The 15763-nt window shown below is 38.9% G+C and overlaps 1 protein-coding gene across 1 annotated transcript; it reads left to right on the forward strand.

The window, feature by feature from the left end:
- Nucleotides 1-144: 144 nt before the first annotated feature.
- On the forward strand, nucleotides 145-663 carry LOC145003048 (uncharacterized). Its single transcript, XM_078962208.1, has one exon. It carries the CDS (start codon nucleotides 145-147, stop codon nucleotides 661-663), a length of 519 nt encoding a protein of 172 aa, XP_078818334.1.
- The last annotated feature ends 15100 nt before the right edge of the window (nucleotides 664-15763 follow it).

The following is a 15763-nucleotide window of genomic DNA, read 5'->3' on the forward strand; positions in this document are numbered from 1 at the left end:
AAAATGAAAATTAAAAGGAAACGAAACAGTTAAAGTAAGTGAGAATGTTTCAGGTGTTTTACAAAAAAGGCTACCCCCAGAGTGTAAGATCCATGAGTTTTTATAGCTCCTTGCAAGTTAGGGAACCTTTCAGTGCCAAGAGCTATGTTGGACTTAGGAGCTTCTATAAATGTTTTATCATGTTCAATTTTTAAAACGATCGGGGTAGGGCCTTTAAAAAGAACAGGAGTCATCATTCTGTTAGCTGATCGTTCCGTGGTGTACCCAAAAGGTGTACTGGAAGACATTTTGGTTCAAGTGAATGAACTCATATTCCCAGCTGATTTCTATGTTTCGGATATGGGAGATGACGACTCACCAAATTCATCTTCCATTCTTTTGGGGAGACCATTTTTAAAAACTGCCAGAACCAAAATAGATGTTTATGATGGTACCTTTTCAATGGAATGTGATGGTGAAGTTATCAACTTCAATATCTATGATGCCATGTGTTATCCTGCCGATGTTTTAGCCCTCGGTTTTATTGATGTTATTGAACCACTAACTGCAAAATATTTTGAGATTGCTAACCGTGAGTCACTAGCATTAGTGCTCCACAGAAATTTGTCTATTAATGCAGCTCAGATTATACCAGAAAATTATGTGGTTGGTAGAGAAGTTTAGGAAATGGTAGCTCATATGGATCAGCAAAGAAAGTTGAGGTATGGTATCCAAACTCTTCAATTACCTATTTCTAACTCCAAGATTTTCCCTTCTGTAGTGCAAGCTCCCATCTTGGAGCTGAAGACACTTCCAAAACACCTGAAATATGTATATCTTGGAGAAAAAGAAACTTTACCAGTTATCATATCTAACAAGCTGTCAGAAGAAGAGTAAGAGCTAATTAGAATTCTGAAAGATTATAAAACCGCAACTGCGCGGACTATTGGAGACATCAAAGGAATCAGCACATCTCTTTGCCTGCACACAATTTTGATGAAAGAGGATTTTAAGCCGTCGTGAGAAGCCCAATGCAGATTAAACCCAACTATGATGGAGGTGGTTAAAAAGGAAGTTATGAACTTACAAGATGGTGGGATGATATACCCAATCTATGAGAGCAAGTGGGTCAGCCCATTTCAAGTTGTTCCCAAGAAGGTTGGGGTGACAGTGGTAGAGAACAAAGAAGGAGAGTTGGTTCCAATTCGGGTTCAGAACGGATGGCGCATGTATACTGACTATAGAAAATTAAACGCAGCCACCCAAAATGATCATTTTCCGCTCCGATTCATAGATCAGATGCTAGAGAGGGTTGCTGGAAAATCCCACTACTGCTGCTTGGATGGATTTTCAGGTTTCCATTATATTCCAATTGCTCCAGAAGACCAGGAGAAATCGAATTTCACCTGCCTTTTTGGGACATTCACGTATAGGTGTATACCTATTGGACTCTGCAACGCACCCGCTACCTTTCAAAGGTGTAGGGTTAGTATATTTTCTGAGTATGTCGAAAATATCAAAGAAGTCTTCATGGATGATTTCACCGTCTATGGAGACTCCTTTGATATTTGTTTAAAAAACCTTACAAAAATTTTACGAAGATGTATAGAAACAATCTGGTCTTAAATTTTGTAAAATGTCACTTGATGGTTGACCAAGGTCTGATTCTTGGACATATTGTTTCAAAAAGAGGTTTAGAGGTCGATAAAGCAAAAATAGATGTTATAAAGAGCTTACCCTACCCAAAGAATGTTCGGGAAGTGCGTTCCTTTCTTGGTCATGTAGGGTTTTACAGGAGGTTTGTAAAATATGTTTCAAAGATATTAGTTCCCATATGCCAACTATTGCAAAAAGATGATGGATTTGACTTCAATGAAGATTGCAAGAAGGTTTTCGATGTGCTGAAAAACCTTCTTACTTTTGCCCCCATCACTCAGCCACCAGATTGAAATTTACCATTCGAGATAATATGTGACGCCAGTAACACTATTGTTGGAGTTGTTCTAGGATAGAGAAAAGATCGGTTTCCCCATGTTATATATTATACATCAAAAACCTCGGATAATGCCCAAGAAAATTATTACACCACATAAAAAGAGTTGCTGACAATTGTCTTTGCATTGGAAAAGTTCAGATAATATTTGTTGGGCACAAAAGTTATAATATTTTCTGATCATGCAGCTATCCGGTACCTTCTTTCCAAGAACGACTCAAAACCAAGGTTGATTAGATGGATTTTGCTGCTACATGAGTTTGACATAGAGATTAGGGACAAAAGTAGGAGAGAAAATTTGGTAGCTGATCATTTGAGTTGACTCACCCCACTTGAAGACCCGACACTGATCCGCGAAACATTCCCCGACGCGCATCTATTCATTGTTCAGAACCCTCCTTGGTTTGCTAATATTGTGAACTACTTGGTCTCCAAAGAACTCCTTTCAGATCTCACTCGGGCCCAGAAAGATAAAATAAAGAAGGAGGCGAAAAGATATGTTTGGGACGAACCATATCTATGTAAACATTGTGTTGATCAGATGATTAGAAGATGTGTACCTCAATTTCTACCATTCAGAAGCTTGTAGAGGGCATTATGGTCCACAACAAACCGCACGTAAGGTCTTGGACAATGGTCTTTATTGGCCTCATATTTTTCGTTACTCTTTTCTATTTTGCAAAACCTGTGAAAGGTGCCAAATGCCTGGGTCTTTGACGTCTTGTAATCAAATTCCACTTACTCTGATCTTAATATGTGAAATATTTGATGTTTGGGGTATAGATTTCATGGGTCCATTTCCTTCTTCTTTTGGGTTTGTATACATCTTCCTTGTTGTGGATTACGTGTCCAAATGGGTCGAGGGAAAAGCTACACAAACGGATAATGCCAAGGTTGTGGTCGATTTTGTCAAGACAAATATATTTGCTATGTTTGGGATACCAAAGGCCATTATTAGTGATCGGGGCATGCATTTCTGCAACCGCACCCTCGAAGCGGTCCTCAAGAAATATGGTGTCACACATCGGGTATCCACAGCATATCACCCACAAACCAATGGGCAGGCTGAAGCTTCAAATAGAGAGATCAAGGGAGTTATAGTGAAAACCATCAATCAAGTTAAGAAGGAATGGAGTATTCGATTGGATGATGTGTTATGGGCTCACCGGACAGCATACAAAACTTCTATTGCTATGTTACAATATAGAATTGTTTTTGGCAAACCTTGTCTATTACCGGGTGAATTGGAGCATAGACAATATTGGGCTATCAAAAAGTTGAATATGAGCATGGATGAAGTTGGCAAGAAAAGAAGATTGTATATCCAAGAGCTTGAAGAAATTAGGAATGACGCTTATGAGAACGAAGCAATTTATAAGGAGAAGACGAAAGTCTTTCACGACAAGATGATCTCACGAAAGGTATTCACTACTGGTCAAAAGGTACTCTTATATCACTCTCGTTTTAAACTTATTTTTGGTAAATTAAGGTCTCGTTGAGTGGGACCTTTTGTTGTTACTAACGTGTTTGATCATGGTGCTATAGAAATTAAGAGTGAACAAACACAAAAAGATGTTTAAGGTAAATGGTCACCGTCTCAAACCATTTTACAAAGGGTTTCCAGTTACAAATGAAGAAGTGGAGGTAGTCGCGGTCCCGACTTACCTCAATTGAGGAAACCAAGGAACAATGTTGAGCCAACGACAAAAAAAAACGGGAAGCTTGCTGGGAGGCAACCCCGACGTTTGTTTTGGTTTTCATTTTTGCAACTTCTTTTTAATTTTTGTGTGTTTTTAGAAACTTAGGTCGTCTCTTTTTATCTGAATAGTCTTTTTAAAATGAGAAGGAACATAGAGAATGTGAATTTTTTTTAAAAAATACAGTGTGGTGGAACCTGCGATCGCATAACCAGTCATTACAATATCAGGTTATACAATTAGGGTCGCAGGTAATCATCAAGGATTTTTTGGAACTATTTTCACAAAATTGAACAAACCTGCGATCGCAGGTTTCCCCCTTGCAATCGTATATATCAATTTTTAGGGTTTGGAACATTTTTGAACAATTTTAAAATCGACTCTAGTTTAATTGAAAAAACCTGCAATTGCAGGTTTCCCCCTTGTGATCGCATGTATCTCGTTGTTGTTCGTGGCTCACTTTTGAACAAAAAAATAGATTTCAGGACATTCTTCAAAACCTACGATCACAGGTACAGCCCCTGCAATTGCATGTATCAGTTTTATGTATCTGCGACATATTTGAAAGTTAAAACATTGATTCTTGCATTTATCTCAAAACCTGCGATCGTAGGTTAAGCCCTTGCGATCACATGTATTACGTTTTCACATCTAGAAATTAACCTGCATCGAAGAGAGTGCCAACGGTCAAATTTTTGAAACCTGCGATCACAGGTTCCCCCCTTGCAGTCGCAGGTTATGTTTTCCCTATATATACTAATCCCAAGCCTCATTTTAACCACCACACTCCAAAAATTCTCTCTGAAATCCATTATACTTTGAGTTCTTTCACCAAAAAACACCCAAATCGCTCATTTTTCATCCAAATCAAGCAAATAAGGTATCAATCTCTTCTATTTTACTCCTACAACATGTATACGGTAACGAAATCATGTTTTCGCGGTTGAAATTCTCCAAAAAAACTCATTTTGTTCATTTTGAAATTTGAATTTTTGTGAGTTTCTTATTCAGATCTACGTTCCGTTAGTCATCCACATGCCACAAAAAGTAGAAACGTTTGATCACGACGTGATTCAGAAGAGATTCATCCAAACGGAATTTCAAAAATCAATAAATTTTTTGGCACGAAAAATATATTGTTGCTTAGCGCACAGTCAGGTATTTTCGTTCTGAAACTGAATCTCTGTTTTTGTTATATATTTGTGTAGTCGTTTGGGAGTAGTTAGAAAAAAAATGCCCCCTAGAACATCTCGTCACGCAGACAGGTTGACGCTCCAGAGCCGTCATACACTATCCAGGTGGACAATGTCACTGTGGATTTAGGTTCACAGGGTGCACTCAACTGTTACCAGTGGCTTCTTGACCCCGAGATTATGCCACAAGCCTAGGCCCCTAGCCACACACTAATGTGGGAACTCCATATTTATGATGGTGCTCACGCTCTTTTTGCCAATATCGGCTGGGAGCGCCTATTACCTGCAGATTTTGGCACTTGTCCCCTATTTGCCCGAGAGTTTTTAGCCACGCTTAGCGAGATAAATCATGAGCGAAATTTCTCTTTTCGCATTTTTAGCACCCCTCACACTATTCACGTGGACTAGTTATGTGCGATATTCCATACCCCCATCACCAGTTTATCCCAGCCCACCCCAGCTTTTGATGTATGCGAGTTTTGGTACTCGATCACTAGTTTGGAGTCTTATGATTCAGTCCAATCCGTACAAACCAGTATTGTGCACCCTATTCTCAAAATTGCAATGAAAATTATATGCAATATTATTTATGCACAGACTAAGACTACAAAAGTCGGCAAAGACAAGCTTTTTCTTTTGTGGTGCATGGTCACCGGTTCACACTGCCCGCATTTTGGCGATCTTATCATCAAACGATTCCATAGAGTTATAGCCCTTCACATCGGCGGTGAAATTCGTTGTGGTGGTCTGATTTCTGTAATTTCCCGCTCCCTCGCGGTGCAATCTCGTCCCGGGTACACTTTCTTTGCAGGTGATTCTTTCCATTTGTCCCTGCAGACCCTTTGGTCTATACATATGCTTCGTACTGCCCCAGGTGGGTATGTTTGGATGCGGGGTCGCTACACTTATTTCAAGGTCACTGGCCCTGATGTCGTCTCCCTAGTAGACCCCATTAGCGACACTATGTGGGTTCTTTTGTCGAACATCCCACCATCTCCTCGCCCACGAAGGGCACCGCAAGTACGGCAACCACAGTTTGATCGACCATCTTCATCCACTCAGCACCCAGACTATGCATACACAACACCTATTTCCTTTAGCCAACATGATCCTATGCAGACTGACTTTCAGGATCAGCCCCCACCCACCCAGCCATCTCACCCTGACCCCAACTCCCCCTTCACTTACCAACATCATCTTGGCCTCCGTCAGGATATTTCTTCTCTTCAGCAGACTATGACTAGTCTCCGCCTCGATTATCAGCTACAGAGAACTCAGGTTACCAGTTATTGTGACGAGTTGTTAGGTTTGCGTGACGATTTCGACACTTTCCGTGACGATTTCTTCCGTCGCTATGCACCCCCGTCCGAGTAGTCATCTTCCACTCCTCCTTAAGCATTGAGGACAACGCTTAATTTTAAGCTTGGGGAGGGGATTTCCTATCTTCTTGTAGAAAGTTTTTATTTTATCATTTTTATTTAAAAAAAAATAAAAAAAAATATTTTCATTTATGTTTCTTTTATTTGTCATTTTATTTTTTTCCTAGTTTTTCAAAAATATTTTCATTTTGTTGCATTTTGCATTTGCATTCAAAATAATAATAATAATAATTTCACGAGATGATGACACTCTATACATACGATAGCTCCATGAAATTGGCTATTAAGAATTGAAAGTGAAAAAATCCGAAGCAACTTGATTGTTATTCGAAGTGTAGAATCAGCTGTCATAACCAGGGGATCCAAGACACCGTAATTCGAGACCCCGATCTTAGATAATAAAAAAATGGCATACTTAAATGTTTTTTGGGCGGTAATAACAACTCTAGGATGATTTGCTTATTAATGTTTAAAAAGAATCTTTATCAGTAACTCTGAACCCACAGAACATGGCCCTATTTGTTGACATGCGTTACCTCTCGTGGTAGCACAGAGCTTATGTATCAGATCTACACAGTCAAAATGAAGAAAGGGTACAACGTCATATCTAGTACCCAATTCAAAGAATTTCAAGCGCTCAATTGAAGAAACTCAAGAAACTCTAAAAGAGAGAGAGAGAGAGAGAGAGGGAGAGAGAGAGAGAGAGAGAGAGAGAGAGAGAGAGATTGAAAAGTCAATCTCAAAACGAAGTGTAAATCAAAGTTCAATCAAGTTAGAAGCCGTTCCAAAGATACTTCTGGCGAATAAAGAACTGTGTGATATGATACTTGTGGCTCTCGAAAAGTGAAAGCATAGAGCTCGGGCTCCTACGTGGGTTGGCCCTTGCTGTTTCGGCGAAAGCTGATTTGGTCGTGCGGGTTCTTAAGGATGCGTCGATTCTGATTCTTGGCCATCTAGTCTTAAGGACATGAGATCCGGACTATGCTATTTTCTCTCATAAGGCTAGAGTTGGATTAATGGGTTACACCGTTTTGTGGTCTTCTTTACTTTGGGAGTCTGTGATACATGAAAGATAGTAGGATGGTTGCGTTGGTGTTAGTGATTGGAGCCCATTATCAATGTAAAGGCTGATGTAAGAAGAAAAAAAATATAAAAAATAAAAAGAAAGAGAGCATGTTTCATTTTAAATGTTCGTTTGTCATTCGCATACTATTTTAGTTCATTGTTCACTTTCTTTATCTTTGCATGCATGTTTTATGTTTAGCTTTGGTAGTCCTTATTATTTAGGATTTCATTTTTTTAGTTGACGTGTGTCTAGGTCGTTCTGTTATTGCCTTTAGCCTTACTTACATTTCGAAAGTTATCGTTTCCTTACTTGAGGGAAAGTAAGGTCTAAGCTTGGAGAGGTTTGTTACATACATTTTATATGCATCTTTTAGCACAATTTCCTACATATTTCATTATAATAAGCTAACTAGTTCCTGATTATTTTTATGTATTTCATGTTTCATGATTATTTTGAAGAATGGTCGTACTGCTCACATTTGTTATTACTTTTCATGGCCATTTGGAGCAAATTGATGATTGCGCAAGTTCGGGATGCGTTTTTGGATGCTTTGGAGCTTAATTGGAGTCTAGACAAAGGAGGGATCCTGGGAAATGATCAGGATCTGCTTGGAAGGAGGAATGATGATCAAAAGATCCAAAAAAAAGTAACATGCAATCACATGTTGTCTCCTTGAGATTGCAGGTTCATCCTTGCGATCGCAAGTTGGGTCGCAGGTTGCTTTCGAGGTTTTGTCAAGCAAAATAAATTCACTAGCTTAGAAAAAAAGAAACATGTGATCGCAGGTTGTTCAGTTTGTGTCTAAATAGCAATATACTTCATTTAAAAAGTCCCATGACTCGTTTTGGATAAAACCTGCGATCGCAGGTTGTCCCTTTGCGATTGTAGGTACGGTGTTTTGACAACTAGACGTATAAATACAGCCCCATACTCTTCCAGTAACCCTAATTTGCGATTCCTGGCGACTCATAGGCGATTTTCAGAGGGTTTCAAGTGAAGAACACAGATCTAAAGGATACGATTCAATTCCAAGTCATAGTTAAGTATGATTTATTGTTTAGATTCTATTTTCACCATTTGTAATCCGTTTTTAGCCATGTCAGGCTGAAAACTCAGATTTCAGTTTCGCAAGAGGTAACCTATTCGTCTGATTAATCATTAGGCACAATGTTTGACTATGATTACTGTTTAGTTTGATCAATTATGTGTTAAATTGAGTGTTTGATTTGATTTCAATTTCTGTTGGCCACTTAAATTGTTTGTGAATCCTTCTAGTCATCTAATTGTTTAGATCCGTAATTTTCTAGATTAATTAGTAAAAAGTGACATATATTAGATTAATTCTGAGTTTAGTGTTAACTATAATATGAAATGATCAAACAAGTTTTAATGCCTCCGAGCTTATGAGAGGTATTGAACTTTACTGGGAATTTGTGACATCCTCATTTTCACGGCCAGAAAAGACCGATTTTGTTTATGCTTTATAAAAATCAGAGTACTTCTTTTCATAAAATGTTGCGGAATTTGTTCCCAGAAAAACACGATAAATTCATTATCAAAACATTTTCGAAGAAACGTATTTTATTTATGTTAAAACGTTTGGGATATCATCGTCAATACAGAAACATAAGCATAAACAGAACTTATATTTATTTACACTAGTGATCTACATCTCTTTAATCTCTCACTGTAATGTGACTTCATATCAACACCTGTGATGTAAATAAACTGAGTGGGTCAGGTTGGGAAACCTGGTGAGTACATAGGGTTTTCAACCCACAATAATATAATTATTATGTTCAATCATCAAACAATTAACCCATTTACCCATCCCCATTATCTTCTTTATTCCTAAGTACTCCCCCTAAGGATTTATCCTAAGGGGCATATCCTACATCATATTTACCTCTCATCTCCTTACGTTGTGTCTCCTTATATGTTTGTTCCTAAGGACTCTCCATAAGGATCATCGCCTACATCGCCTGGACAGTATTGATTCGGGGATTACTCCCTCAATACGTGCCCACCAAGGGTTAGGGTATCATCGCATAAATACGTAGTTACAACATCGCCTGAACTCGTAATTCATCACCAACAGGTTATGAGCCTGTTGGTGTTTCCATGGGGTTGTCTATAATAGTCCGTGGTTGCCATCTATACTCTGGTAGATGACTACATCTCCAAATCGTCAAACAAGGTTATAATATCTTTCATCCTACATCACCGATTCATCATCACCTATCTATCCTCACCTAATTATCATCACCTATCTCTCATCATTTTATTTCTTCACACATCAACTATTTCATCTACCCATGTTTTATCCCAACATATTATGTAGATATAAAATAAATATACAGTTTAAATCATTTAAAACATTTATAAAATTATTCCTCCATCATAGACAGCAAGTATTCAGATAATATGTACACATAGCACGTAATTTATATAAAATACTTCATTTTTATGTGTAAGATGAAAGGGACCATGCAATCACTTGAAAGGTGGTGACTCAGCACTCGGACAGCGCTTCGATACTCTCAAAACGATTTTCCATTGATAAAATCTAGTATCAATATCACTAGGGTTTAGTCTAATGATAACCGCGACAAATTAATTAGTCTGACTATTATTATTATACAAGCGTTAATAACTCTCAATATAACTCATAATAATAGCCGAAATAATTAATTTAAGGACCTAATGACATTCCTATAATTATTTGAAAGCTATATTAAAAATTGCGTAAGTGTAGCACACTTACATCAAATTTTATCGAAAACCGGAACTTAATTGGAGCAGCGTTTCGAAACCGAAAGACTCCCTTTTCTCGGGACTCCGGCAGCCTCGGGGCTTCCTTAGGGTGCTAGGGGTTCACCTAGACTTTACGGGGGGTTCAAAACCTTAGAGAGAGAAAGATTTTAGAGAGAGAATGAGAAACAGTGTGAAAAATCCGGAAGAGTTCACATCTATTTATAGGGGGCGAAGCCTCTCGAACCCTGGGCGTACCGAGGGTACGCTGGGCGTACTCCTCGGGTACGGATGCCAGCCGAAGCCATCTGTCTCACACTCATCTCGGAAGGATCAGACCGAAGTTACGCGGGGCGTAACTTCTTCGTACACGGGGCGTAATAGCGAGGGTGATGCGTCATCATCTGAAGCGAGGTCTGTGGACCGCAAGCGACGGTCAGGATTAAGCCACGTCATCGGTCTATGCATCAGCTTCGCAATTTCACTTTCTAACTTTAAAAATTCGTAACTTTCGCATACGAGCTTCGTTTTCGATGTTCTTTATATCCACACGAAGGTGAGAACGTATTCTACAACTTTCATTTAGACTTTGTCGGCTAGTTTTAAATCGATTTTAAATTTTATATTATTAACAGACTGGGACAGGATTGGTCCGTTAAATCCTCATAACTTCTTCATCCGACATCCGTTTTCGCCCATCTTTTTCTCGTTATGCTACTCTTACCGAGATCTTCGATTCTCGTTTAGGTCGTTTTGGCTAAAAATCACTCGATCTAATATTCGAATTTCGGGTTGTACACTGCTAATCCGAAACTTCGAAAAATCATAACTTCTTCATACGAAGTCAGATTTGGGCGTTCTTTTTATTGATGTTCTTAGTTTAACATAGTCTATGACTTTTGTTTAGATCTCTAAGGCTAAATCTCACTCTATTGTAAATTCACTATTTACGCTTCCCGGTGCCGAGCCGGTTCCGTCGCGAAACTTCGACGGGTCATAACTTCTTCGTTATAACTCGGATTTCGGCATTCTTTATATGTACGGAAACCTTGGGACATATTATACAACTTGGTTAATATTATTTATTCTAAATAATCCTTTGTTGAAAAGTCGTTTTCGACACTTATTGTCTCTAAATTGACTAGCCCGGATTTACGGGAGTTACAATTATCTCCCTCTTAGGATGATTACGTCCTAGAATCATCAACGAAGCATGATTGTATAATGACTCCATACGTTATATCTACATCCTAGGTAATAACTGTAACTTCTATGTTGCTATGAACGAGTATCTAACTCTTGGATTCCTTGACTGGAGGCGGTGCTCGGTCTTGCACCTGCTCGTTAGACTTTCAATGATGACCTTCGTGTTACAATCTCAGTCTTTATCAGAGAATCCTTATTCTTCTTAATAAACATAGGATAAGTTAATTTGATTACTACAATTGACCGATGTGTCATATTCTAATCACCTATTATCGTATGTAACAACGCTTAGACTCAGGTCTCTTAGAGTCAAATTCTGGAATGGAATATGCCTTCCTTCATGTTCTAATGTGATATAATCATACTTTAACATGTAGAATTTCTATCTACCAACTTCTTTAGCATCGAGCGTGATACTTCTATTGGTCGCTTTGATTTCAATTATTTGGTTTAAGTCGGACGCTACATCAAACTGGGTTCTCTGAACCACGTAACCTACTCATCGTAGTCGGACTCAATGTGATATGACCACTAGGGTCGGGATAACAAAAATCTTCTTAGTCATTACCGAAATAATGGTAATGACATACTTGAATAAAACAAAATCAATTACTAGTTTCTTGGTAACCTTGTGACTTTCCCTGATCCAAGTGTAAGTCATGTACTTCCGGTAGTATAGGCCTCTACTACCATTCACACCTACTCATACTTATCCCAAGTATTGTCTCGCAGTCTCCAAGTCACCATACAAGAAAATCACATAAAACTTAACACATAAAATATCAAAACGAAGGTTTTATATTATTCCTTGAAACGATTACATAGGTGATCAAGTTCACCCTAGACTATGCCTCTAATAGGCTACATCATACGAAACTATGGCTACTGCATAATCTGATCTTCAGGTAAGAAGTCCTCATTCTTGATTCCTCGCGTTGTTGTCTGCTTCATCGAGGATCATGTGGAATGCCATGGGTTTCCGCGGTGCATTTGGTATTGCAGCTTCGTTTTTCTTTGGACAGTTCTTTGAAATATGCCCATCATTTCCACATTCGTAGCACTTCTTGTTGTCGAATGTACAATCTCTGGAATAATGACTGGTCCTACCACACTTATAGCACGTCACTTCACCATCGCATCTTCCAAAGTGCTTCTTCTTGCACTTCACACACCACGTGGCTCCGTTCCTTCAGTCGTCCAGGTTAGACTTCGAGAACTTTCCCTTATTATCAGGTCTTGAGGATCCTTCCAACATCCTCTTCTCGCCAACTTCAAATTTCTCCAGAACCTTTTCTCTTATTTGGGTCTCAACATTCTTGGCTGCCCAGATGGCGACTTTCAAAGTGGTTGCTTGTTTGACCATTGGACCAAAGTCCGCTGGTAATCCATTGGCAAACCTGTTGACCTTGGAAAGTTCTGTTGGAACTAGATAAGGAACAAGCTTCATCTTCTCCGTAAAACTTGCAGCGTACTCGGTGACGCTTATTTTTCCTTTCTTTAGGTTTCGAAACTCGTTGTTGATCTCTAGTAGATCCTACTCAGAGCAGTACTGCATTTTCAGTTGCACCAGGAAATCTTCCCAAGACATCTTACTTGCTTCTCCCTTCGGCAGCGTCTCTGCCAATATCTTCCACAAACTCAATACTCCACTCTTTAGTTGCCTGATCGCAAAGACGATTTTCTGCTTGTTGCTACAGTCGCAACTCTCAAACACCATCTCCATCTCGGAGATCCAGTCCATAATCTCAACAGACTTTGGGCTTCCTCAGAGACTTGGTGGTCTCGCACCCAAGAAGTTCTTGTACATTCATCCATCCTTGTCGTTTCCCCTCTCTGGGACATCCCTTCGTTCACCTTGAGTCCCCACTTGACTTACTTGGCGGCTGTAGTTCTCAGCCTCTGATTGCTCGGGAATCAATACGGGTTGTTCAATAGGCATAGTAGGTTCGTCCCTATTCAACATCCATCTCATTTCTTCCCTTTGTTCAGGCAACATAGTCTGAATCATGGCTTGTACTCCAGCCATGGTGATTGGCTCGGGTACATCTTCTATTACAACAGGTATTTGCTGAATTACCGGGGGTTGTTTCCTATTCCCATTTGCATTCCCAGCTCCACTGTGGGTTCTTGCCATTTTGATCTATACACCGAATAAGGTGAATCTAGATCTTAATTTAGGATTGACGTCTTAAATCATCCTTATCACTCCGAAACGTTTATATGCTAGTTCTAATATCGTAGTTAAACGCTTAGAATCCTAAACACATAAGGTTTCCAGATCCGGTCGGCACCGAATAAATAACAACATATTAGGCACAAGCATTTAGCACATAAAAGCATTTTAGGCACAATCCCTAAAATAATCTAGTTCTCAAACCTCACAATCATCGCTTAGCATTCTAAGTTTAAGTCTAGAAACAAATCCATATTCCTAGTTCGCTTAAACTAATGCTTTGATACCAACTGTGACATCCCCATTTTCACGGCCAGGTTAGATCGATTTTGTTTATGCTTTATAAAAATCAGAGTAATTCTTTTCAAAAAAATGTTGCGGAATTTGTTCCCAGAAAAACACGATAAATATGTTATCAAAACATTTTCGAAGAAATGTATTTTATTTATGTTAAAATGTTTGGGATGTCATCGTCAATACAGAAACATAAGCGTAAACGAAACTTACATTTATTTAGACTAGTGATCTACATCTGTTTAATCTCTCAGTGTAATGTGACTTCATATCAACACCTGTGATGTAAATAAACTGAGTGGGTCAGGTTGCGAAACCTGGTGAGTACATAGGGTTTTCAACCCACAATAATATAATTATTATGTTCAATCATCAAAAAATTAACCCATTTACCCATCCCCATTATCTTCTTTATTCCTAAGTACTCCCCCTAAGGATTTCTTCTAAGGGTCTTCTCCTACATCATATTTACCTCTCATCTCCTTACATTGCGTCTCCTTATATGTTTGTTCCTAAGGACTCTCCATAAGGATCATCGCCTACATCGCCTTGACAGTATTGATTCAGGGATTACCCCCTCAATACGTTCCCACCAAGGGTTAGGGTATCATTGCATGAATACATAGTTACAAGATCGCCTGAACACGTAATTCATCACCTACAGGTTATGAGCCTGCTAGTGTTTCCACAGGGTTGTCTATAATAGTCCGTGGTTGCCATCTATACTCTGGTAGATGACTACATCTCCAAATCGTCAAACAAGGTTTTCATCGTACATCACTGATTCATCATCACCTATCTATCCTCACCTAACTATCATCACCTATCTCTCATCATTTTATTTCTTCACACATCAACTATTTCATCTACCCATGTTTTATCCCAACATATTATGTAGATATAAAATAAATATACAGTTCAAATCATTTAAAACATGTATAAAATTATTCCTCCATCATAGACAACAAGTATTAAGATAATATGTACACATAGCACGCAATTTATATAAAATACTTCATATTTATGTGTAAGATGAAAGGGACCATGCACCCACTTGAAAGGTGGTGACTCAACACTCGGACAACGCTTCGATACTCTCAAAACGATTTTCCTTTGATAAAACCTAGTATCACTACCACTAGGGTTTAGTCTAATGATAACCACGACAAATTAATTAGTTTGACTATTATTATTATTATACAAGCGTTAATAACACTCAATATAACTCATAATAATAGCCCAAATAATTATTTTAAGGACCTACTAACATTCTTATAATTATTTGAAATCTATATTTAAAATTGCGTAAGCGTAGCACACTTACAGGGAATTTTATCGAAAATCAGAACTTAATAGGAGCAGTGTTTTGAAACCGAAAGACTCTTTTTTCTCAGGAATCTGGAAGCCTCTGGGCTTCCTTAGGGTGCTAGGGGTTCACCTAGACTTTAGGGAGGGTTCAAAACCCTAGAGAGAGAAAGATTTTAGAGAGAGAATGAGAAATGGTGTGAAAAATACCGAAGAGTTCGCATCTATTTATAGGGGGCGAAGCTTCTCGAACGCTAGGTGTACCGAGGGTACACTAGGCGTACTCCTCGGGGTACGGATGCCAGCCGAAGCCAGCTGTCTCGCACTTATCTCGGAAGGATCAGACCGAAGTTACGCGGGGCGTAACTTCTTCGTATGCGGGGCGTAAATTCTTCGTACGCGGGGCGTAATAGCGAGGGTGACGCGTCATCATTTGAAGTAAGGTCTGTGGGCCGCAAGCGACGGTCAGGATTAAGCCACATCATCGGTTTATGCATCAGCTTCGCAATTTCACTTTCTAACTTTAAAAATTCGTAACTCTCGCATACGAGCTCCGTTTTCGACGTTCTGTATATCCACACGAAGGTGGGAACATATTCTACAACTTTCATTTAGACTTCGTTGGCTAATTTTGACCCGATTTTAAATTTTATATTATTAACAGACCGAGACAGGATTGGTCCGTTAAATCCTCATAACTTCTTTATTCGACATCCATTTTCACCCA

Source organism: Lactuca saligna, chromosome 6 (genome assembly GCF_052625555.1).
Source record: "Lactuca saligna cultivar CGN05327 chromosome 6, ASM5262555v1, whole genome shotgun sequence".
In the NCBI taxonomy this organism is placed as follows: domain Eukaryota; kingdom Viridiplantae; phylum Streptophyta; class Magnoliopsida; order Asterales; family Asteraceae; genus Lactuca; species Lactuca saligna.

Excerpts from the sequence above, each read along its gene's own strand:
- LOC145003048 (XM_078962208.1), top strand. The coding sequence starts at position 145 with ATGTTGGACTTAGGAGCTTCTATAAATGTTTTATCATGTTCAATTTTT.